Raw genomic sequence first — 23715 nt, forward strand, 5'->3', positions numbered from 1 at the left:
GGTAGATTATAGCCTCACCCTTTACTTCTTTGTTTCCTTGCTCTTTATAAAATAACAAGATTCCAAATGAAACCAAATTACCTCACGTCATTCACACTTTAAGATAAAGAACCCAAAGAAGCTCAACATCGGAAACTTGGATTCTCTCCTAAGCCCAAGGAGAGGATCCTCTTGACCAAATGACTTGGATCGTTGGATGAAAATTCAACGACTACAAAAAAGGAAATCCCTTTAAAATTATAATAATTATAACCGTTAGATTTTCATCAAACGACTCAAGTCTTTTGGTCAGAAGGACCCTCTCCTTGGGCTCAGGAGAGGATCCAAATCCCTCAACATCAGCATCAGTGGCATCTTTCAAGACCTGCCAAAAGCTTCCATGTGATGTGCAGAAAGGTTGTTTCACACGAGTCATTAAACAATCTCATTAATCATCTAATTAGACTAATCCTGCTTTAATACATGTCAAATGCAGCAGAAAGCAAATATAATATTCAAATAAATAAATAAATAAATAGATTAAAACCATGGTTTTCTCTGCACTTTGACAAAAAGATTGACAATTAACAAGCAGAACTGCAATTAAACGTACAATTATTTAACTCAAGAAAATAAAAAAGCAAGCGGTGTAATAAATAAATAAAATGCCACGTGTCAGATATCCATCAACTATCTTTTGTGTGTAGAGAAAGCTTTCAGTGTCGGAGCAATCTATGAGAGGCGAGTGAGTAAGCAAAACATCACCACACCCACACCCCAAAATCTCTCTCAAAGCTTGAAACTTTAAGCCTTTTGGTCCCAACCCATTTGCCAAAGGCGCGGTTCCACCGGTTCTCGCCGGGAAAAGCTGACTTGGGTCGCCGGAGAGTTGAACCACCACCATGGACGTTGACTTGTGGGCTTGCAGGGTTCATGCAGCTAAGAGCCTCTCTGCTGCTCATGCTGCAAGGCTTCACTATGGTACTTCAGTTTTCTGAATTTATTTTTTACTTCGACATTTTGTGTCAAGTAAAATTTAGAATTGGTCTTTTTAACTTTCACCGTAATTTAGATTTGGTCGCTGAACTAAAAATCCGTTTATTGAGGTCCTTGAATTTAACAAAACTTGCACCAATTGAGGTTCTTCTTTTTGATGTTTGAGTAAAGCAATGGCTTGTATGTGAGATTTCAAGAACTGGGTTGCAATTAAAGTTGAGAACTTTGGTTGGATTTAAGAGAGAAATTGGCACATTGTTTTTTTAACTAATTGTTTTGTTAAACCCTGTTTTAAATGAACTATTTTTGCTTGAATTTTCAAGCGAATAATGTTTTATCCTGAAATGTATGGGGTGTTTATCTTGTGGGGAATATGGGAAAATATCACAGTTAATAAAATAAAAGGTCCGGAAAATCTGAGATTTTCCATATCTTATATGATGCTAGATTAGGTAATTTTATGAAGTTTTCTTGATTTGTTCATAAAAGCTTTCCCAGTTTGTAATATTTCATTAGAGATTTAAGGTTTTCTATTTGTGTGATTATTTATATCCCTGAATTTCTTATAGAATTTAGGGTTTGGTATAGACCACATGGAGATCAAGAAGTTACTTTGATTAATTAGGGTGGAGAGATTATAATGGGAGGTTAATCAACATCACAAAAAGATTGAGGGGATTTATCAGCATGAAAAATTAGACGGGGGTTCAAGAAGACGTAGAAAATTACAGTGAAGATGAAGAATATAATGGTCATGAAAATTTCGGAGAGGGGAATGTAGAAAAATCAAAACTTTAGCGTTCTTGGGAAGATCTGGAGAGACTGAAAGAGCAGATATTGAAGGAAGCAGAAAGCCTTTTGTCTGAGGCTTTGGGTGAAGGAAAATCTGAGAATGATGCTTCTAGTGTTATTCGTGAAGGTGAGAAATTTAGGGCTCGATTGAGATTGAAAAACATATCGAGAAAGATGAAAAATCTGCTTTAGGGTGGTTGTTGAGACTGGTTAATTCATTTGTAGCTTATGCAGTGTATAGATAAGAAGATGCCTTCATATTTTTTTAGGCTCTCTGTTTATTGTCTTCTCGATAAGAATCAGGTGGTGTTTGTTACATGAATATCCCATACTTGATCACCTAATGCGAGGCGAAGTGTTCCACTTTAGTAGTTTCTTGGGGCCGGAGTAATAGCTGCGTGTTAGGTTCTATCATTCTAATATAGTTATTTACGTGTCCGTGTGAATTGTGTGCATGTGCGCTTGTCTGCATGTGTTTGATCTCGTAGTTTAAATGGTTGAATGTTGGGGATGTTGATGTAATTGAAACAACAAGTACTTTCTTTTAAATACTGAGATCAACTTTCTCGAAGCTTTTGACTTGTTTTGCTAAATCCACATGTGGGCACATATACACGTGTACATATATAGATACCATGTGTGATTTATACACCTATTGATCGATCTTCGATCTTCTATATTAAACAGATAATCATATGGGTTTGGAAGATTCTGAAGGAGATGACGACACAAAATCGTGTTTTCCATGCCCCTTCTGTTATGTGGATATTGAAGTCCCAGTGCTTTGCAGCCACTTGGAGGAAGAACACTGCTTTGACTTTAAAAATGCAGTAAGTGCATTTCTTTCGTGTGTGATTAAAAAGGAGATTTAGTGTTATCAAAAATGGATTCTTGAGTCATTACTGAACTATCCAATGAAGAACGTTGATATATTGATTACAAAAAAGATGCTGCTTGAAATTGATAGATGTTTCAGCTAGAATTTGAACCTGATGGCTGCTTTAATTCTGCTATTCCAGGTTTGTCCTTTGTGTGCTGCGAATCTGGGGAAAGATGTAATTGGACATTTTATGGTGCACCATGGAAGCTCCTTCAAGGTATTATTACCTATATTGGATCAAGGCTTCGTAATAGTGAATTTAGCCGATAGCTCTGTTGATCATTGTCGGAACCTTAAAGGATTCATCTGTGTGCTTTCAGCACAGGAGAAAATCTCAAAAATCCGGTTTGTGGACTGGTAGTTCAGCAATGCTGGGGAAGGCAATGCTTAAACATGGAAGGACATATGCACAGGAAACTGCACCTGATCCTCTCCTCTCACCATTTATCTGCAATATATCATTTTCAGACCCTACAGGTATTCCCGAAGATGTTTGTTCGGATATGGATTCCCCTATCACTTCCGGCATGAAAAGGTAAATTCCTTTTGCTGTTTTATGAAAGTATAACTATACCATATTAGTGATTGTTTGAGCGTGAGATTAATAGGGATTGCAAACTTGAGAAATCTTTTATTTTAACATGCACCATGTTATGAACTGATGATATAATTGTAAATGGGTCTTTGCAAATGCATACATATTACTAACCCTAATAACTGTTTGGTATCTATGAAAGTCTTAATTGCAGCTAAATCTGCTTTTCATCGGCAGTTTCAAATTCTTGAAGATATTAAATTTTGTGAACCCATTAAATTGTTATTTCTGTTAGATCTAAGTTCTATCGTGGATATATGGTTATCTCATTTCTCTAGTTGCCTTCATTTGTCTCGTAACCTCTTATTGAGTCTTTTACTTTCCTAGTGACCCGTGAACATCATTTAACTCTGTTTGGTTATTGGTATTGAATCTTTTTCTGATTAGTTTGCTATCATTCTATGTTTGGTTGATGCCCTTAACTGCGAATATTTAATTAGTTGATTGACTGTTGCGGATTATGGATAGTACATTTTTATGTTACCTGGGCTCAGTACTTTTGAAATGTTATGCTATCTTCTCTTCCAACCAACTCCTCCTTTTAACTAAAAGTGAAGGGCAATTAAAATGCCATTACGGCAGTTAGGGAGTGTTCTGCGGGATAGATGAAGAAAAATAGGAAACAGGAAACCCGTTCGTTATTTGCATAGGTTTATCTTGTGACTTTTGTCATGCAAAAACTGTCGTTATCTCTTTAACTGTTGCGTCATCCAGTATGAACCGTGCTGTCTGTTCCAACAGGATGGAGTATTAAATTGTTTCATTTTTTTCACTTCATTTTATCTCGATATTTGTCGTTAAGCGAGTCAATGCACTACTTTATTAATGCTCCTTCGGTTGAACCAAAAATGTGATGAACCATCAATTTATAGTAATTTGTTCCCTTTACGAGTAGTATTGCCCTTCTTTTGCTTTGTTAGCCAGGGTCCTGGCTGACATGACTGAGCTGCAAGTTCTACTGGCTTCAGTAACTAATCTTGTCGAATAATATATCCTGGTGATGCTGTTGATGCGCCGTTACTGATGCATTTTGTCTGTGCAGCGCCGATCCATCTCCCCCAGATGAAGCTTGTGAAAAGGATAAAGAAGAGAGAAGGCAGAGGGCAGCATTCGTGCAAGGGCTGATTGCATCAACCATATTCTTGGACATATGAACCCATCGGAATACAAAGCTTTCTGGAGGAAGCCGAAGACTGATCTTAGTCGCCAAGGACGGTGTATCATCAGGCACTCTCAGCATACACAGTGGAGCAAGGTTTTAGGAAGTAAGATAGTTTCTATATTAGGTAAGTAAGTTAGAGAGAAGTTGTCTTTGAGATGGACAATATTTGTCTGCAGCAAGGCAATATGTATACAACCTCGTATACAATCTGTCGTTAAATGTCTATTTATATATAAACAGCTTGTTTCAAAGGCAGACTTTCTATAATTTGCAGAGTACGGCATGTTTAGTGAACGTATTATCTAATACTAATCTATATACGAGTACCAAATTTACGCCCGCCTAATGTTCGGGCAATCTCGCGGCCATTCTGTTCGAAGCTCACACACCGGCGGCATGGCAAATCGGTGAGAAATTTTTATCTTGACTAGTTAGGACTCAAGTATTTTGTAATTAACTCGAGTCATAATTTGATTAAGCTATTTTAGAGTAAAAAACAGAAACTTTTTGAGTCGATGGTGTTTCAAATTGAACATGGACTTGGGAGTGCAAAGTTTTTGCTTATTGCCATACAGCCGGGAGTGTATCCGCCTCTCTCGATCTCACTTAACGAAGTTAAGAATCCGAAGTGAAATCTTACTCATTTTGCCATACAACCGGGAGTATATCCGCCTCTCTCGATCTCAATAACTAGGTTAAGAATCCGGCGTAAAACCTCTCTCGTTCTGCCATACAACCGGAAATATATCTCACATGACCAAGTTAAGAATCAAACTCACAAATGAATCATAAAAAATAAAAAATAATTAAAAAAAAAAGCAGAGCAAATTGGGATGATGAAACCTACAAAATATATAACATTTGGTTGTGGAAATTGCTTCAAAATGTCAAAAGCTAGATAAAATTGAAGCTAAGAGAGTTCAAGTTTGACACCAAATTGCAAAAACAAGTTGAGACCACCACATAATTTCTATTTTCTATCACTCGATAATGGATTGAATAACACCAGCTCCAACAGTCTTCCCTCCTTCTCTGATAGCAAACCTCATCCCCTGCTCACACGCCACCGGAACAATCAGCTCGACAACAATCTTAACGCGATCGCCAGGCATCACCATCTTCGACTCCTCATCCTTGTCGTTCATAATCGAAGTCACCTTCCCGGTGACATCAGTAGTCCTCATGTAAAACTGTGGCCTGTAACCCGAAAAGAATGGCGAATGCCTCCCCCCCTCTTCCTTCTTCAACACATACACAATGGCCTCGAATTTGGTATGCGGGGTAATAGTCCCGGGTTTGGCCAAAACCATCCCTCTCTGGATGTCAATCTTCTGAATACCCCTAAGCAACAACCCCACATTGTCACCAGCCATGGCATCATCAAGAATTTTCTGAAACATTTCGACACCGGTGACAGTTGTGTTCCTAGTATCCTTCAAGCCAACAATGTCGACAGTGTCTCCGACCTTAACTTTCCCTCTCTCGACACGGCCAGTGGCGACAGTGCCACGGCCAGTGATTGAAAACACGTCTTCGATTGCCATCAGAAACGGCAGCTCAGTCTGCCGCTGAGGAATCGGAATGTAATCATCAACAGCGTCCATAAGTTCATAAATCTTATCAACCCATTGATTTTCGCCTCGCGAAATGGTGGGATTCGCCATTAGAGCTTCTAGTGCAAGCAATGCAGATCCAGAAATAATAGGCACATCATCACCAGGAAATTCATAGGAAGAAAGCAACTCTCTCACCTCCAATTCGACGAGCTGCAGGAGCTCCTCGTCGTCCACCTGGTCCTGCTTGTTCAAGAACACCACCATGTTCGGCACACCCACCTGCTTCGCCAGCAAGATGTGTTCTTTGGTCTGCGGCATTGGGCCGTCGGCGCCGGAGACGACGAGAATGGCACCGTCCATCTGGGCAGCGCCGGTAATCATGTTCTTGACGTAATCGGCGTGGCCGGGGCAGTCGACGTGGGCGTAGTGGCGGTTCTCGGTCTCGTACTCGACGGTGGCGGTGTTGATGGTGATTCCACGGGCGCGCTCTTCCGGGGCGGCGTCGATTTCGTCGTACTTCTTGGAGACGCTGTTGCCGATGGAGGCCAAGGCCATGGTGAGTGCGGCGGTGAGGGTGGTTTTGCCGTGGTCGACGTGGCCGATTGTGCCGATGTTGACATGGGGCTTTTTGCGCTCGAACTTGCCTCTGGCGGCTTTGACTGTGAAGTTGCGGCGTTGGTGGTGGTGGTGGGGGGTGGCGGTGGAGGGTGTGAGGTGGAGGATGGTGGAGGGGTTTAGGAAGGAGGAGGAGAGGTGGGTTAGCTTGGAAGAAGGTCTAATGGAGAAAGAAGGGGTTGTGGGGGAAGGGGAGGCTGGGGAGGCATATGGGTATGTGAGCTTTGAGGAAGCTGAGGTTGCAGCTGTAGCTGCTAGTGTGGAGATTGCCATGGAAAGACTAAGTCTTTAGAGAGAGAAAGTGGGAGGAGAGAGAGAGGGACGGAGGAGGAAGAAGATAGGGGCTCGGATTTGGGGGGTTTTTGGGGATAATGTGAAGGAGGAGGAGGAGGAGGAGGAGGGAGAGCGAGAGAGGGATAGTGTTATCTTGTTTTGGGAAGACAATGGAGGACCTCATATGGGGGTCTATCCATTTCTCTGCCTGAGTTTTGGAGGGAGTTAGTCTTACTGATAGGAGTTTGGGGTTTTTGTGCAACTAGGGTTATATCCTCACACGTGTGAAAATAAAACCCGCTCTAATTGCATTTTAAGGGTTTCTATTTCAATTCCGGTTCAATTTATTCCATTCCATTGCAACGAAATTCGGAACTTCAATATCCATTCATATCCGAAATACACCGAATTTTCGGTAGTGAGGTATGAATTTCACATACAGTTAGCTTCTCAAACCGTTTTTTATTTTTAGTCATTAAATTGAATAAATCAAATAAAAATTAACAAAATGTATGAAGTTAAAAAAAGGTGTGTGTTGATTTTTTTTTTTTTTTGGTAAATTCAAAACTTACACTTTTTAAGTTATTTTGAAAATAGTTTGATTTGGCAACACACCAACCATCATATTAAGTTATTTTCAAAATAATTTCTGACAGTACGATATATAATAAACGGCTAAGATATAAAGATCCTTACAATTTGAATCCAGATGGGATACAAATCCTTCAAAATAATGCCAATGGGGGCTCTCAAAATTTATTTGTGGCTACAAAGTACATGAAATGGACTGATAGATGGTGATTTGTGTCCATGTGGGATGGCAACCCTAAAAGACAGACTCCCTTTGTGCCACGTAATTGTTTCAAATACCTTAACTTTTTGAAGCAAATCAAATGGAATTATGGGGATTGTGGAGTCACAATCTACCATGGCAAACGTGCCACGACCACCAACCTCATATTTTGATTGGTGAAATGTTTTGGAATCCAGAAAAAACACTAGGGCCACTAATAAATTTCAATTTTCACGTTGTAATTATTATGCAGTTCAACAAATAACACAAGGGCAAAGCATCCCACAACAATAACTTGACAAACAAGTAACCCAAAAACCAAGATAATTTTCACATTTGCTCAACTCACTGATTTGAGGTATAACTGAAGGAAAAAAAAGCGTAAAAGAATTTATCTGTACAGGTGTATACTCCACGTGATGTGTGTTACCTCGCGGGAGTTCAAGTGCCAGAATCTGTAGGGCTTCAGGGGCCGCTCTAAAAGCTGATCTGGATGACAAGCTTGATTGTCCTCCAGGCTATGACTTGCTGGATCTATATTACAAATCTCTCAATGTCCATCCAGCAGCACCAGATACCGCGACTAGCTCATGCTCCCCCACTTCACCGAAGTACAGAATATCTCTGCGATTTCTATTTCTGTCACTGGAAAATTGAATAAACAATCTATATATCCCAGCATTGGAAGTGGAGACGTGAAACAGATACGAGGAGCTGAATCTGCAAATTGCTTGGTTTAGCAGTCTGCCTCAAGCTGCATTTTGTAGTCGGGAAATCTCATCTTACATATATCTAAAACCTTTCGACGGAAAACTGGGGGCAGTTCTTTCAATAGTTCTGATATTGCTAATTCATGTTTCTGTTTGAGCTCGTCTAACTCCTTTTTCTGTTCCACCAATAGATTCTTGAGTTTCTCGGCAATGATCTTTACTTCCGATTCAAATGGAAGAACGCCATTAATAAGATGTGGATCAGTAGCTGCATTATGACTATCACCACTCAGTGGATCAGAGGCTCCAGCACCATTTGGATCATTTTCCTCTCTAGGGCTACCAGGAGATCTCTCATCTTCCTCAACACCACCATTTGGTGAATCTGAGGCGCCAGCACCATTTGCATCATCTTCCTCCCTAGGGCTGCTACCAGCAGAGTTCTCATTTCCTTCGGTACCTCCTGCAGTGACTGAAGCCGCTGGAGAATTCAAATTAGAAAAGAAATACTTAGCTGGAGAATTTCCACCACCTTCCTTGGGTGAGTCACACCAGTACTTGCGGCCTGAAGGCAATATTTCTAACGCAAGATTACTAGAAAGAAGGGCCTCGTGTATTACGGGAGAAGCGTCCTCCTTAGACTCAGAAGCATGGCTATAAGGAGTTGAGGCCTCACCATCAATATGGTCTCCAGAATCTTCTACGTGTGGCCAATCTGGAATGTGGGAATGGATTTCGGAGTCAATTATTTCAGCAAGTGTTGAAACATCTTGATCTGTCAGGTCTAACTCTTGAACCATTTCACTAGCAACAGCAATTGCAGTGTCTTCCCCAATGTCAAATGGAAAGTGAATATTTCGAAAATGACCTGGGCCCAGGTGGAAACTTTCTCAGTTTTAAGAGCGGGAGCTGGCATAAAAACAAACTTCTTTGACAGAAAAGTAAATAAAATAGAAAAGTGGAAAAGAAAGAAAAGGTTACCTGTAGAATCTGCTATTCGTAATTTCAGAAACATCGTGTCATCTTTCCTCTGACCTTGGACACTGAAGTCTCGGCTTGTCTCATGAGAAGGGTCCATATCCTTTGTTTCAATATCAATCTGATCAGAACTGCCTTCTGCATCTAGCATGTCACAATGTGAGGAGAATAACACAAAAAGCCTTTGAGCACTAGATAAACAACTCACTTTACCTGAATAATGAGTGGGTCGTAGAGAGCGAGATATACTTTCACGATTAGCATCTGATTGGAGAAAAGGATCCATCAGAAGTTCTTTTGCAGGCAAGCGTTCTGAAACTTTCACAATGCATTTTTCTATGAATGCTTTAACTCCAGGATCTGTCACTTTTGCCAACGATGCTGGCTTTACTCCCTACCACAACAGAAAAAGATCCGATATAAGGACCACGTCCGAAGTGATATAAGAAGTTAAGAACCATGTTAGAGCTGATGCAAGGACCATGTTAGAATGTAAAATAATCATTCACCACAGGAGATTTTTGTGCCATTATGCCTAGAATTCAAGTATTAACCTTTGTATTGGTGGGAAAGGATCCAAAGTTGCTCTAATGAAACAAGCTAAACAACTGAGTCATGCATCACAATCCACTTAGATGAACCATTAACAACAATTAAAAGAAATGCAATGTATCTGGAAAAATGAAATTATCTAAAAAAGTTGAGAGTCTGACAGATCCAGTGACCGTTCAAGTTCACACTTTTAAATGATGTAACATTCAAGGACAGGAAATTCTTCTCAACTATGACAGTGAAAACACAAAAGGTCATGAAGCCCTTACTGATGTCACTTTCTTGAATATTTGAGCTGCATTGGAACATTCAACATATGGATACTCAAAGGTCACCAACTCTAACAAGCACATGCCAAAGGCATAAATGTCTACAAGCTCGTTGTATTCCTCTTCGTAAAGCTCTGGCGCCATAAACTCCGGGGTACCTAAGGTGATAAAACACTTACATTGCCGGCTCTGATACAGAAAGATTCTGCACTAATATTATTGCGGAAGGAAAATATAGATAACTGATTATATTTTTAGTCCTCACCAATAACACTGTGAGCTGAACGAGCCTGGCGAAGAATAGCAGCGAGTCCTAAGTCACCAATTTTGACCTCACCTTGGTTCCCATTGACAAAAATGTTGTCACACTTCAAATCTCGATGGATGACTGGGGGATCATGATTATGAAGATACCAAAGGCCTTCTAAGATCTGCCTAGACCATTTCTTCAACGCCCTCAAATCAACATGCTTATGCTTTCTCCGGTACCTACACGATAATGGACACTGAAACACTGAATAAAAGCATAAAGGAATCACAGACATCAAATGTAAGACGACAATAAATCACTAAAAACTCACTGTCGTAAAGTTCCCGAGGTGAAAATCTCTGTAATAATGTTGATGTTCTCATGCTTGGCATCGACCCACGAATTGTAAAACTTAATTATGTTCTTGTGCTTTAAAGTCTTAAGCAAATGAACTTCCGAATAAAGCCGCCCTAAATCTTCAGAGTTGCGCAATAGATCCGCCACCTTAACCTGATTCCAAGCTACTTCTAAACCTTCCAATTCATCAAATGCTCGATATCTAAGTTCCATACCGATCAAGGCCACACAAAAATTGATCCACAACACAATTCGGCCTCAATATGATATCAAATTAAAATGGTTCAAATTCACACAGCATTTGAATCCAACTAAAAAACCCAAAAATTAAAATTCGAAAAAGAATTGGTAAATAAACAAATGAGAGCAAAAGGATACACTTTCTTGAAAGCCCCTTTTCCTAGAACCTCTTTATACTGCAAAATCACCAAAAACAAAAGAGAATTCAACACAAATCAGTCAAAATCACAACTTTATTGATAAAAGATTAAGACTTTAAAGCATTGAGTAATTAATTTCCAAACATTTCAAGAGTAAACCAGCTAAATCAAATCAACAAATAATTAAAAAAACCAGGAAAAAATGGAAATTAAAGGAAAAAAAAAAAGAGAGCGAAAAAAGTAACGACTACTGACCCGACCGTATCGACCAGTGGGATCAACCTCAACGAACTCGGTATCAGCATCGTCGGTGTCTTGCTCCGACGACAAATCCTGTGGCATTCTCGACAACTCGTTCGTATTTTCCAATCAAATCGTGCCCGAACGTCAATTCCGCCCGCTGTTAGCGCCGAAATCAAATCCCAATACGCACCGTATTAGGGAACCGGAAGTCGGAGGTGCTGGAGTATGAAGGTGGAGAAGAAGGCGAAGGAGCGTGCGTTTGCGGAGGTGTGAGAAAATGAAAGAAGGAGGGAGAAAGAGAGAGAGAGATTGAAACGTGAAAGCGAAGCCGTTGGATTTGGCAGGGAAACGCAGAGCAAATCAGAAGATGAATTAACTGAGATTTTGATTTGATTTTCGGAAAGGTTGGGTTTGCCGGTTTGTGGAGGGCATGGGGGAGTAATCTGCTACGCGCGTTTTCTTCAGTTTACCTTCGCACCTTAAATTGCTATGTGCCGGATCTTCGGATCTTTCCCACGTTTATTCTTTACGTGCAGTGTGGAGCCATCCAACGGTTGAAATTTTTTACAAGTATGCCCTCCTGATTAAATATTAATTTGAGGTTATCAAATATTTAGTGTCGTATTAACTTGCTAACTGTTTAGTTTTTGGAGGTTACGTATATTTTATATACTTGTGTTTAGAAACTGACAGTTACATGTGCTTTAATATCTTAGTGGACTTATGTTTCCACTCATGAGCCTCAAGTTCGAAAATCTTCCCTCTCCAAAAAATTATTCCAATAGTTTTGAACTTCTCTCTCTTAATAATAATAATAATCTGACACCTTAATACTCAAAGAGGCATTTTAGCCTCCCACTTGCCACCATCATGCGATTCTCTAACGCAAAGAATCAAACTCAATACGTATTATGTGAAATACGAACCTGAAGTTCGTCATCAATCATTAAGTCACCCCGAAGAGGTTTAATTAATTAGTTTGATCACTTTGGTACTACTCTTTATAAGACTAACCAATCAATTGAAAGTGCTTTGAAAAAGACATGTTAGGAAAAGAAAGAGCCCATTTATAATGTGACGTTAATTAGTCGTAATCTCATTAATCATCAACAAATACCTAAAAAGGGACCTACCATTCCTATAAGGTTAGTGGGCTTTTGAATTTTTAATACAAAATAGGTAACGTGAAGTTAATTAGTCGTAATCTCATTAATCATCATCGTCATGCTAATTTTTAAAATAATTCTTCTTAAAAATCTTTTCCCCAGTAACCTTTTTCTTTCTGTTTCATAAATGTAGCAGAGATACGAACCGGCACACAAATGCTGATGGTGACCTCGCTGAAATTCACAGCCAAATTCAATTCAAGCATTCAAAATTCAAATGTTGACGATCAAAATATCGATATCAGCAACGAGATATTCTTAATGTGATCGTCACATCACCATGTTGTGTTACAAATTCTATAGTACAATATTACAACACGCGAATTGGTAACATTACGAGACAAATTGACAACAATCACACTTAAAAATTTCTCGGTAGTAACATAAGAGGTGGCCAATGGAGCAGAAACTACAGATGAAGATAACCAAGGTGAAATAATACTACATTTCTCCCACTTTTATCTTCTTCGGCCAGACTTCTGGCATGCAAACCCAAATTTAATTTTAGCCAAATAAGGAATATACTGAAGAAAATAGTCCTACTTGTGTAACAAACAATCACATTTATGCCAACAACTTCATAACATTCATCAACCTGAGTACACACAGTTCTAACATCGAAAGTAAGCAATTCTGGTAACTTCCCCGGCTTTCAATTGAACTCGCACATTTCTACCAGGCATCGCAGATTCTCAAAGACTTGATGAAGATTCACAGACTACTCATGCGTTCAAAAGAGAAAAAGAATGAGGAAAAGAAATCACCAAAACTTTTGCTGGATTTCTGACCTAAGTCATACATGGGACACGATCTTTGTCAGGCAACATCCTTTTGATCCCATTAGCTACGATTGCTTCTTGAATGCATTGATTTTGTCCCTGACATAGTACAGCTTGGCCCTCCGCACTTTCTTCTTGTCCAGCACCTTAATTTCCTTTATGTTCGGCGAATACCTGCCAAACATCATCCACTTTGTCGGTCATTTTGTAGAGACTGACAGCATATTATCTACTTATGTGAAACGAATGATAAAATCCCACACACATGAGAACTCCAGATGAAATTATCAGATATCAATAGAAATAAACTTTTGTTTGAAGCGCTAGCCCCAACCCCAAGTTAATCGTCTGTTTCACCTCAAATAGTAATTTGTGGAAAAAACTAAAAACCTAAACTTGCGTTGAAGTTAATCAGTTCACGGTCACGAACCCAGAGCTTTAATAAGCAATGTTTATTGAGCATGATTAGTTTCCTTGTTTTCAGAGTACAGAATTTTGACTAATAAAATTCAGTACCTCCTTATTCCTTAGACTCCACTTTAATAAACATGTTACCACAAAATCTACAAATAACTATTTTTCAATGAAAATTGTATCGATAATGCTGTGCAAGCATCTAAGACTCGTATAATCAGAGTTGAGATAACTCAGTATGGCAACATTTCAATACACCCGCTTCCAGGACATCCAGCTAAGAAATCACATGTTCACCTTCCAACTTAAAGCAGGGAGTCAAAGACGACTAGAGCCATCAATAGTAAAGGAAAATAAACATCAGAATTGCTTACAATGGGAAGAGAGATTCAACCCCGACTCCAGCCACTTGCCTCCTGATTCTAATTGTAGTGTTTAGACCAGCATTACGTCTAGCAATCACAACACCTTTCACGACTGAAACACGTCGCTTGTTGTCGGGTACTTCCTGTTCACATACGGAAAAGCGATGAGAAAAAATATGGACTCAATCTCATGAGGAACTCCCTCCACAGCATAAGGAGCATTATAACACCATTTTTTCCGAAAAGAACACATCATACCACTCTGAGTTGCACCATATAACCAGGCCTAACATCTGGTATTTCTCTCTGCACCTTCACTTCCTCTAAAGCTTCCTTATCTAGAATCTGTGACATATAAATCAACTAATATAAATATAACAACAGGAACAGAAAAGGTGTTATGTATTGTCACGAATACAAACCGATACACACATGCCTGCATTATGTGGTGGGCAGTTTTATCAAGCCTCTTGAATTTGATGCGAGGAGCTACATCAGAGACGGACATTCCTGAATCTTGAGTAGCCGACTGAACAGAATTTCCCCCTGTTGCAATGCACCTTCTCGGGAAAGGAGGTGAAACTGCCGCACATCGAAAAAAGCTTAGTTGAGCACTCTTGAATAAGTTGGAATTACAGGAAGAAGTTGGGGCCGCAGTTTGAGAGCTCATTGTTGTCTGGTAGAATAACACTACAAGCATCAGAAAAACGCTACATTTGGAAAGAAAGACAAAATATTGCTCTCCAAATGAATTATACACCATAAAACAAAAAATGTGTTAATGACATGTCATCTAGTGTTGATGGCCCGTCTTCCGGTTTCCTATTTGTACAGTAATTCTATCGTAATCCAAATCTCTTAAGAACATATTTTACTTACTTCTCTATCACATTTCTGGTTTACATCTCGTAAGTATCAATAGAATCGCCCGATTCCCCATTTATACAAAATGTCATGACTTACGACCACGGTGAACACTGCCGGAGTGGCAATCCACAAGACGAAACGTAAAATGCAAGCTGGCCTCTAGATTAATTTCTAGGCTTCAATTGCATCAAAAACCTCAAATTTGACAAAGAAATCGTCTTTTCGTAAATGTATCAACATTTAAACTAAACCGCTCAATTAAACTAAAAAAATTGGGCTTTTCAATTCCAAAAACCTAAAATTCACAATTACATACATAGTAAAATTCAAAACTATAAAAATGTTCAAAATGTATTCTTCAGATTAAATAGCTCACAAAACATGCTAAAATGCTATTAGAGAGCGCATAGCGAGTCGAAAACATACGAACGGGGCCGAAGATCGATACGAAAACTTGGAAACTGACTGAAACAAGGAACTTTTCGAAGGCCCAAAACCCGATAAATCCCCCAATTTCTTGGCAGAGGCCAAACTATCCGACGCCAACGAGCTATACCCAGAACCGCCGCTCAATTGGTAAGCTCCAATCGATCTGAAATGAGCAATTTTTGAGCCGTCGACCCTTTGCCTTCGGACCAACCGGATGCTCGCACTTAAAGATTGCATTTTTACGATGTGGGTCTGCAATCAAGTTTCCTGTTTGGTTTCTGAGAAAATGGATGCAATTTTCTATTGGGTTTTCTAGGGAACCAAGCGGGGAGGGATGATCGGTGGCTTACCCAGCTCCAGGTCTTGCTCGGTGACAACAATCCCAGTGACAGTACCCAAAACCCGCGGTCGTTTGGGAATTGGGGTTTATGTGCCGGGTAGATAGACGAAAATGCCCTCAGTGGCTTCGAAGGCATTTAGGGCTCCGATTTGGGACCAAGGAAACGGGCCTATATCAACAACCTGAGTGGCCCAGTAATGGACTTTGGGCCTATAAACGTTAATTGTAATATCTCGTCTTATGAGGCAAGTGTGAGAAAAGTGAAGAACGAGAATGATATCTGGTTGTTCAGGTATGAGATGCCCTCCTTGTTTCTTGTTTCTTTTCTTTCTTTTTGTTTGTGGTAAACGAAGTTGTGAACTGAACAGAAAAGAAAAAACATGATTGTTTAGGTATGAATCGTATGATATACTTAGTTTCAACGTGTAACTCATCCGTTTTTTCATTTCTTGTGCACGCAAGATATGTCAAGAATGACAACTAAATTATGTTAATTCTAATTATTTTTTAAATAAAGCCAACTAGCTTTACTAATTTTACGAATATATAGCTCATTCCCTCATTTTTGGGGGTTGATGTTTGCTAATATATTCTCAATTACACGAGATAGGTTGGGTTCATTCTTTGCCAGTAATATTTCAACTTCGTTCTTCTCCTTGTAATTTCCTTTTCCTTCTTTACGAAGGGTCAAATTGGATTGGTTCCATGGTGATAAGGTATTTGAAAAATAATCCACGTGACGCTCGTGGTGAAAACTGTTAGCAAATTTAACCGTAGGTGAGATTTCTGTCAAATCTCAGTTAGATGTAGAGATAAAATGACCGACCACTCTTTCTTTCTGTTACCCTTCCTCTCTCTGTCCCAAGTGCGCTCATTTGAGTCATGGTTGTCATCTTCAACCATCTGCATTTCCATCATAACAGACACAATGCCTCCATTCGGTTGCTAACAAGACACAATATCTAACATAATAATGCCTCCGCCTTAACACCCGGTCGCCCAAGAACAAAAACAGACAAACAAATGTGATAATATACAAAGAAAATCAGAACAAGGAGACAAGGAGAAAGAAATATGAATCTGTGATAGTGTATTTGGTAAAGGAGATACAGATTAGAGAGAGAACAGAGATGGAGAGAGAACGTGAACAAAAGAAAGCTTGAGGTTCCACAAAAGTACGTATTTATCGTCGCATTTAGTGGATGGAAATTTTACTTTTGAGTTAGTTTTGTTAACAGTTTTTACCACAAGGGTTTAAATCCTAAATTTATCACAGAGATTATCTTTTGAATATCTTATCACTACGAGCCATTTTGTCCTTACGAAATAGAAAAAATAATTCACCAATGTATAATATTTTCTTTTTTTTTTTTACTTCGAACTTTTCCTCGATGAAAAGAGTAAATGATAGTTGTTGTAAACCAACTCTAATAATTATTTTGTGGAAAACGCCACACGATGATACTTTTCACCTTCTTTTCCTTTAAGACAGTTGGGTTCCATTTGATGAAGCTTTACCATAAAGAATTTCATTTCCTTATTCTTCTTTCCCATTAAGGACATGAACATAGCTATAACTAAAGTATCAATGTTGCGATAATTGAAGCGAATTTAGTACTGTCATGTGAAAAAATTAAAATATCTAATAATATTTTGATTGACTTAAAATATCGTTATAATCACATCTCAATTATAGGTAAGATTCTTTAATGGTTTTTTAGCCAAAATAGTCTATGAGATTGATATAACTATTTGTTTTGGTCAATGACAATGAAAATCGATAGAAGCGTTTATTGAGTTTGTCCACCGTAAATCATTTTGATTATTCCGTGAAAAATTTGTCAATATCATCGTTAAATTGTCACGTGAATGACCACGTGACCAACTTTTTAAGGTATTTTTGTCAAACCAACTTCTTCTCCACTTGACAAAGATATTGATAGATTTTTTATGGAAGAACCAAAGTGATTTACGATAGACAAACTCATGGACCACTTTTATCATTTTTCAATGTTAGTGCTATCTAGTATATACACTCATTTTTACCTCTCTCACACCCTTCTCAATTTCCAACCATCAGATCGAATGAATGGACGAAGATCAATGGTAAAACATTAACAAAAATGTGTGAAAGATAAAAACGAGTGTATGAATAACACTATCCTTTTTTAAGGGTGAGTTCCGTGTGAGTGTGCAAAAGACACATGAAACTCAAGGTGAATGAGAACCATACCATACAAAGTCTTTGCCCCCACAAAACTTATGTGTTTGTTTCTTCCATTTTATTTAAAGAAAACTAATGAAAATGGTTTGAAAATTTTGAGTTTTAATCAAAATGATAAAAATGTGTTGTAAGTGAATAGTATCAAGAGTGACCTTTTAGAGTAAAAATGTCATTTTCGTTAAAATGAACAGTACCAAAAATGTTTCGTTCAAACTCCGTTTTATCTACAATTATAAGAAAGAGAACATTATCCAAGCATTATTAAGCAACCATTAGTGGGTAGCTTTAGGGCTGCAATGCAAGGAGGGAGCTAGCTGGACCAGATCTGCAGCAGCTACCCCTCCCCAAGTTGAAAAAAGTTGCACCTCCCATATGCAAACTTTATGAACACATATTCAAATAATTAAAAACTCCACAGACCCATATTGGAAAGCAAACCAAATACCCAACTCTTTCATCTTTAGAGCATCTCAAAAGAAGATGTCAAATTTTAAATATAAAATTTGAATTTGACAACCTGTGTGGTATTTTGACATCTTTCAAAATTTTCCTCTCCACCCAGTATGTCAAATTAAATATTATTTTATTACACTATTTTCTTTTCTTTTTATTTTATTAAACTATTATTTTATACGTGTTCTTTCTAAACTTCTCCCATCATCTTTGTTCTTTATTTTCAGAATCTTTGTATACCTGCTTCTCTTCGCCATCAACAACCTATCACCCTCTACCATCACATCGATATACTCGAACTCACCTGAAATCCAAAGGCCATAACCAAAAGTTTTTTAACCTTTTAATTTCAATTTTTTATAAAATATGTTTGGATGCTGAGAAAGTGTGGGATTTTAAATTACCGACAGGGAAAGACAATGATTTTTCCCATTTCGATTTGCAGGTGGAGGAATTGTAGCCGAGGGATTGCAATCCGTCAGTGACGATCTTCCTCGAATTGTAGCCGAGGCATTGCAGCGAGGATTCGAGAGCTCTTGTTTGAGCAACGGTGCGAAATGGAGGTTTTTAGGTTGAGATCGTGAGGTTAGTTTCTGGGTTTGGTTCCGAGAAAAGGGAAGATGAAGGACGAGCGACGCTTCTTAGGTTCAAGTGAGAGAGTAAAGTTGCAGATCTGATAAAAAAATTAATAAAATAACATTTAAAAATTAATTAAAAGAATATTTGAAACTGCTGTCAAATTTGACAGCAAGAGGGAGAGCTGCTATTCCATGTCATGCCACATACGATTTGGCTTCTCGGTTGGAAAATATTACAGCTGTCTTTTTTTAATTGTTATTGTTGATTTTGACATTTTAATATGTCTTTTGGAGATGGTCTTTAACTTTGTATAGTCGTTTTTCATAAGCTGTTATCGTTTCATTTATGTCATCACACATACAATACGTTAACTAGTAGCACTGCGCAACGTTATGACTCTCCCGCTCTACAGATCATTTGTCAAACATGCTCTTTGACTCTGTGTAGAAATCTGAACCCTAATCTCTTGACAAATGGTCAATTGCTGCTTTTAAATACGCATGGAAATATGTAATTTAAGTGCAGCAGAAGCAAAACCACCTCGGATTCAATAAAGTTGTCAATGTTAAAAAAGAAAACGGTAACAAACTTAAAATAAATATTAACAAAATAAACAAATTGAAATCCAGGTAAGAGAGAGGTTAGCATTGGTGCAGACAACTGAATAGTTTAAAAAAGAAAAAGAAAAGAATAAAAAAGGTAGTTCTACACTCACTCTCACTCACTGCCAGTCTATCTGCCAGTTTGGAAATAATTGTTTATTCCAATCAGTGCTGCCAAACACACCTCTGGCAGCATCTGTGATTCAACACATCTTGTGAGTAAGATCTCTCACTCACTCTCTCCCACCATCTTAGAAATTCCCTTCTTCCCCCAACTCTCCTTCCTCCAATTTGTTCCTCATCTTCCACTCCTCGGTTTCTCGTCCTGTAGAGAAACCTTCCGCTTCGGAAAGTCCGTTAAGTACGCCTCAGTTTCAAATCCTGGATCCGTCCCTGCTAATAAGGGTTTAGCACAACTCACTTTTAGAATCCTGGATCCATCCCCGGTGAAAAGTTCAGCGTCCTCTATTTTCAAATCCTGAATCCGTCCTGGTCGAGAAAATGCAAGACCACATTGGCATTCCTGCTTGCTTCTCATCAGGTGAGAAGTTAAGTGATGATGCTTCGGCTGTGACTAGGTCAGGCCACAGTGTGTGCATGTCAGTGTACAGAGCCAAGATAGCCGGTCAGAGCCGCTTGATCACGATCACATGGTGCAAAAACCTGCTCCTCCACGGCCTGTCGGTGTCCGTGGAGGGCCCGGATGGAGATCAAACCCAGCAGCACACCTGCAAAGTTGAGCTCAAGCCGTGGTACTTCTGGAGGAAGCAAGGCTCCAAGCGCTTTGTGGTTGATGAGAAAGCAGTGGAAATCTACTGGGACCTCAAGGCGGCGAAATTCAACGGCGGGACGGAGCCGAAATCGGAGTACTACGTGGCGGTTGTTTGTGACGAGGAAGTTGTTTTGGTTCTTGGTGATCTCAAAAAAGATGCTTATAGAAAAACAGGTTTTAGACCTGCCCTGACTGATCCCACTTTGGTTTCCAAAAAGGAGCACATTTTTGGTAAGAAAAAGTTTTCCACAAAAGCTAAGTTTTATGAGAGAGGCAGATCGCATGAAATTGCAATTGAATGCAAAAACAGAGGTGGTGGCGGCGGCGGCAGCGGGAGCATTGGGAGTGGAAGTACCCTAAATGGGGTGGAGCCGGAGTTGGAGATTAGGGTTGATGGGCATTTGGTGGTTCATGTGAAGCATCTTCAATGGAAGTTTAGAGGTAATGAGTACATTCACATCAACAAGTTGAGAATTGAGGTTTATTGGGATGTCCATGACTGGCTTTTTAGTCCTGGATTAAGGCATGCATTGTTTATTTTCAAGCCAAATTTGCCTGCTTCAAGTACATCTCTGTCGCCATTGTCGAGAACCTCGTCATCCTCGCCGCCATTTTCGTCATTGGCATCAACTCCATTGTCATCTCAGACTAGTTCTGGGTCAGTAGAAGGGATTAATAATGTAACTTCTGCCGGTTCATCTGAGTTTTGCTTGTTTCTTTATGCCTGGAAAGTTGAATGAGAAACTATATCTATCCTTTGGTAGACTATCATCATCATCATCATCATCATCATCGGATGACATCCGTGATAATATTTCAAGTCAATCACGCACTATGATTGTTTATATGTATTAATTCTTTTACGTGACAGTACGTGATTGGTTTAGATATCCACCTTGTTTCCCCACCAGAAGAGAATGAGCTAGGGTGGCAAATTAAATGGGACATCAAGGAATGGGGACATCATGGGATGGTGAGGATGCAGATTGGATGGTGAGTTGGAAGATTGGATTGGAAAACGAGGGTTTGGGACCCAAGAGGGAGGGTGGTTGGAGGTTAGTTACAGCTGGGATGAACAAATGGGCATGATTGGAGGAAGACAGATTGTATCACACAATACACATACATGCTCAATAATTTGCCAATCTAGAGAGGCATCTTTCCACCTCTTATATTTTTTTCCTCTTTCTTGATCTAATCTTTGATAATTGAGCAAATTTTTCCTACCAGCATGTGCATATGGGAATGTGTTGTCTTCCAAAGTTCTTTATATGAATATATATAACTTTATTTATTTGCCTTTTTCCCTTCCTTGCTTTTCATATTGTTTTTTGCTCAAGTATGAGATTCTTTTGTATTTTAATTTAAAAAAACTATGACTTTGGCCCTAAAAATTTAATTTTCTCCACATGAAACCCGACATAAGTTTTTTACTTGAATAAAACTAATTGACTAGATTCCACATTAGTAAATTCATTAATTATGTTTGACTTTACACATTTTAAAATTTTTGATGCCTAAAATACCCCTATCTGAATGTTTGATGTACACAATTAATTCTATACAGATTGTAAAGGAGAATGAATGATTTTACAAAAACAAAAAAAATAATAAATTCATTGCCTAATATATAATAACAATAAAACTTGACTAATATATGTAATAACACATGCATAGTTTAGTCAATTAAATTATATTTTACATATAAATGTAGGTAAATTATTTCACACACACATAACAAAAAAAAAAAAAAAAAAAAACATGCATGCTATATGTAAAAATTCAAGAAAAATAACTTACCTATAAAAAAATGTTATTTGATTCAGTGCACCTACCATTCAACTGTTAAAATGTTTTTTTTTTTTTTAGTCCAAAAAGATGTTAGATTTCAAAATTTAAAATGTTAGATTGCTCAAAAAAAGCAAAATAATTTGCCCAATAAATGTAAAGTACATGCAAAATAATTTAACTACAAAATAAAGTAAATCCCAAAATACATGGAAAATAATGTACCTACATACAAAATAATATTATTTTATTCAATATGAGTTTACCTATTATTTGTACATATAATAATAAAATGTGTCCAATGTTGGAATGACACACCCCGACTGAGATCAGGGCGTGCTGGCCGCCACGCGGAGGTGACGTAACCATGTGCACGTGCGGAAGCTAATAAAATAGTAATAAAAATTACGAATAATTAAAAACTAGCATACAAAGTAATAAAAACAAGTGCTAGTGTAAGTGAGACGCTAAGTTCAGAGCATAAGCCTACAGCAGTCCAAAAAAAAGTGATACGACAACAGTACACCCGAAGGTGACCCTACGCTGGTGAGTGTCTGTCAGAAATGCCGGGAAAGCCCTCTGGGAAACCACCGAACCTGCTAGACAACTAGAACCTGGAGGGGCGCAAAACAAAAGCGTGAGTGGGCAAAAAACAAAGCTTTTCGAAAACCATTTAGTAAAATACATTCTAACCCCTCGCCGTAAAACCTGTATACTTCCCAGAAAATAAATATATATACGTATGTATATAGATATGCCAATCATGCTCAAGAATATGCCATGTCGGAACCTCATAATGAAATGCAAGTGCTCAGGTATAAATCATATCAATAATAAAAATCTGGCAGCCGGAGTCACCTAACGTGACCTATACGGCTGCATGTAGAGCTCAAATCTCGATCTCACTATCTGAACCTGCACACGAGTCGGAACCACCTAAAGTGGTCTATACGACAGGCCTGGGTGTAACATATATATACGCTCAAGTGCTACGATCACGTGAAGGCTGTGCGAATAATCGAGGGTCACCTACGAGTCGGAACCACCTAAAGTGGTCTGTACGACAGGACTGTGCACCTAACTTGGATCCAAGCTGAGTGTGTGGTGCGGGAGGTGAACATCACGTGAAGGACTGTGCCCTACTCTGGGCGGGAGCACTAACACCGGGGGTGCAGGTTATGAGCTCTCTAAGCATCTCAAACCACTACTGAAACATAAATGTGAATAACACTCACCTGGCACTTACCTGTGCGTCCACAGCACCCAATATGCATATGTATAAATATGCAACTAATAATGTACTCACAATGCACAACCAACGATAATATAATGCATGGCATAAGGCAAACAATAATTCAAATCAATTTCTGGGAAAAATATAAGTATATAGGTATATACGGAAAACCAAAAGCCCACTCACTGGTATGTGGAAGGGTCGTAGCCCCCTGCCTCGAGTGACCACGCTCGTCCTCGGGATACGTATCACCTATATGCGAAACAACTATAAAAATGTTAATTTTAAAGCACATAACCAACTTCTCGTAATAACTTCTCATA

The 23715-nt window shown here is 38.8% G+C and overlaps 5 protein-coding genes across 6 annotated transcripts; 2 read left to right on the forward strand and 3 right to left on the reverse strand.

The window, feature by feature from the left end:
- The first annotated feature begins 708 nt into the window (after positions 1–708).
- Positions 709–4743, forward strand: LOC103952947 (protein DEHYDRATION-INDUCED 19 homolog 5-like). Its single transcript, XM_009364660.3, has 5 exons — positions 709–960; positions 2455–2597; positions 2787–2864; positions 2968–3182; positions 4285–4743. Exons 1-5 carry the CDS (start codon positions 882–884, stop codon positions 4394–4396), a joined length of 627 nt encoding a protein of 208 aa, XP_009362935.2. The 5' UTR covers positions 709–881; the 3' UTR covers positions 4397–4743.
- A 495-nt stretch (positions 4744–5238) lies between these two features.
- On the reverse strand, positions 5239–6971 carry LOC103952946 (elongation factor Tu, chloroplastic). Its single transcript, XM_009364659.3, has one exon. The coding sequence runs from the start codon at positions 6846–6848 to the stop codon at positions 5385–5387; it is 1464 nt and encodes a 487-aa protein (XP_009362934.2). The 5' UTR covers positions 6849–6971; the 3' UTR covers positions 5239–5384.
- Positions 6972–7859: 888 nt separating this feature from the next.
- LOC103952945 (probable serine/threonine-protein kinase WNK3) lies at positions 7860–11832 on the reverse strand. 2 transcript variants are annotated; one of them, XM_009364655.3, is made up of 8 exons: positions 11393–11832; positions 11136–11173; positions 10732–10959; positions 10416–10639; positions 10151–10308; positions 9543–9723; positions 9333–9467; positions 7860–9219 (listed from the first exon to the last, which is right to left on the reverse strand). In XM_009364655.3, the coding sequence occupies exons 1-8, from the start codon at positions 11477–11479 to the stop codon at positions 8378–8380; spliced, it is 1893 nt and encodes a 630-aa protein (XP_009362930.2). In that variant the 5' UTR covers positions 11480–11832; the 3' UTR covers positions 7860–8377. The 2 variants fall into 2 exon arrangements, with proteins under 2 accessions (XP_009362930.2, XP_048443532.1); XM_048587575.1 differs by having other exon boundaries at positions 9333–9723.
- Positions 11833–13323: 1491 nt separating this feature from the next.
- Positions 13324–15807, reverse strand: LOC103952944. The gene is made up of 5 exons (XM_048587509.1): positions 15398–15807; positions 14541–14780; positions 14363–14449; positions 14114–14247; positions 13324–13499 (listed from the first exon to the last, which is right to left on the reverse strand). Exons 1-5 carry the CDS (start codon positions 15635–15637, stop codon positions 13391–13393), a joined length of 810 nt encoding a protein of 269 aa, XP_048443466.1. The 5' UTR covers positions 15638–15807; the 3' UTR covers positions 13324–13390.
- Positions 15808–19401: 3594 nt separating this feature from the next.
- On the forward strand, positions 19402–21664 carry LOC103952942. The gene is made up of 2 exons (XM_048587586.1): positions 19402–20811; positions 21242–21664. The coding sequence occupies exons 1-2, from the start codon at positions 20100–20102 to the stop codon at positions 21289–21291; spliced, it is 762 nt and encodes a 253-aa protein (XP_048443543.1). The 5' UTR covers positions 19402–20099; the 3' UTR covers positions 21292–21664.
- The last annotated feature ends 2051 nt before the right edge of the window (positions 21665–23715 follow it).

The sequence above is a fragment of a genome, unplaced genomic scaffold (assembly GCF_019419815.1).
Source record: "Pyrus x bretschneideri cultivar Hongxiangsu unplaced genomic scaffold, Pyrus_bretschneideri_v1 Contig27, whole genome shotgun sequence".
NCBI lineage: Eukaryota > Viridiplantae > Streptophyta > Magnoliopsida > Rosales > Rosaceae > Pyrus > Pyrus x bretschneideri.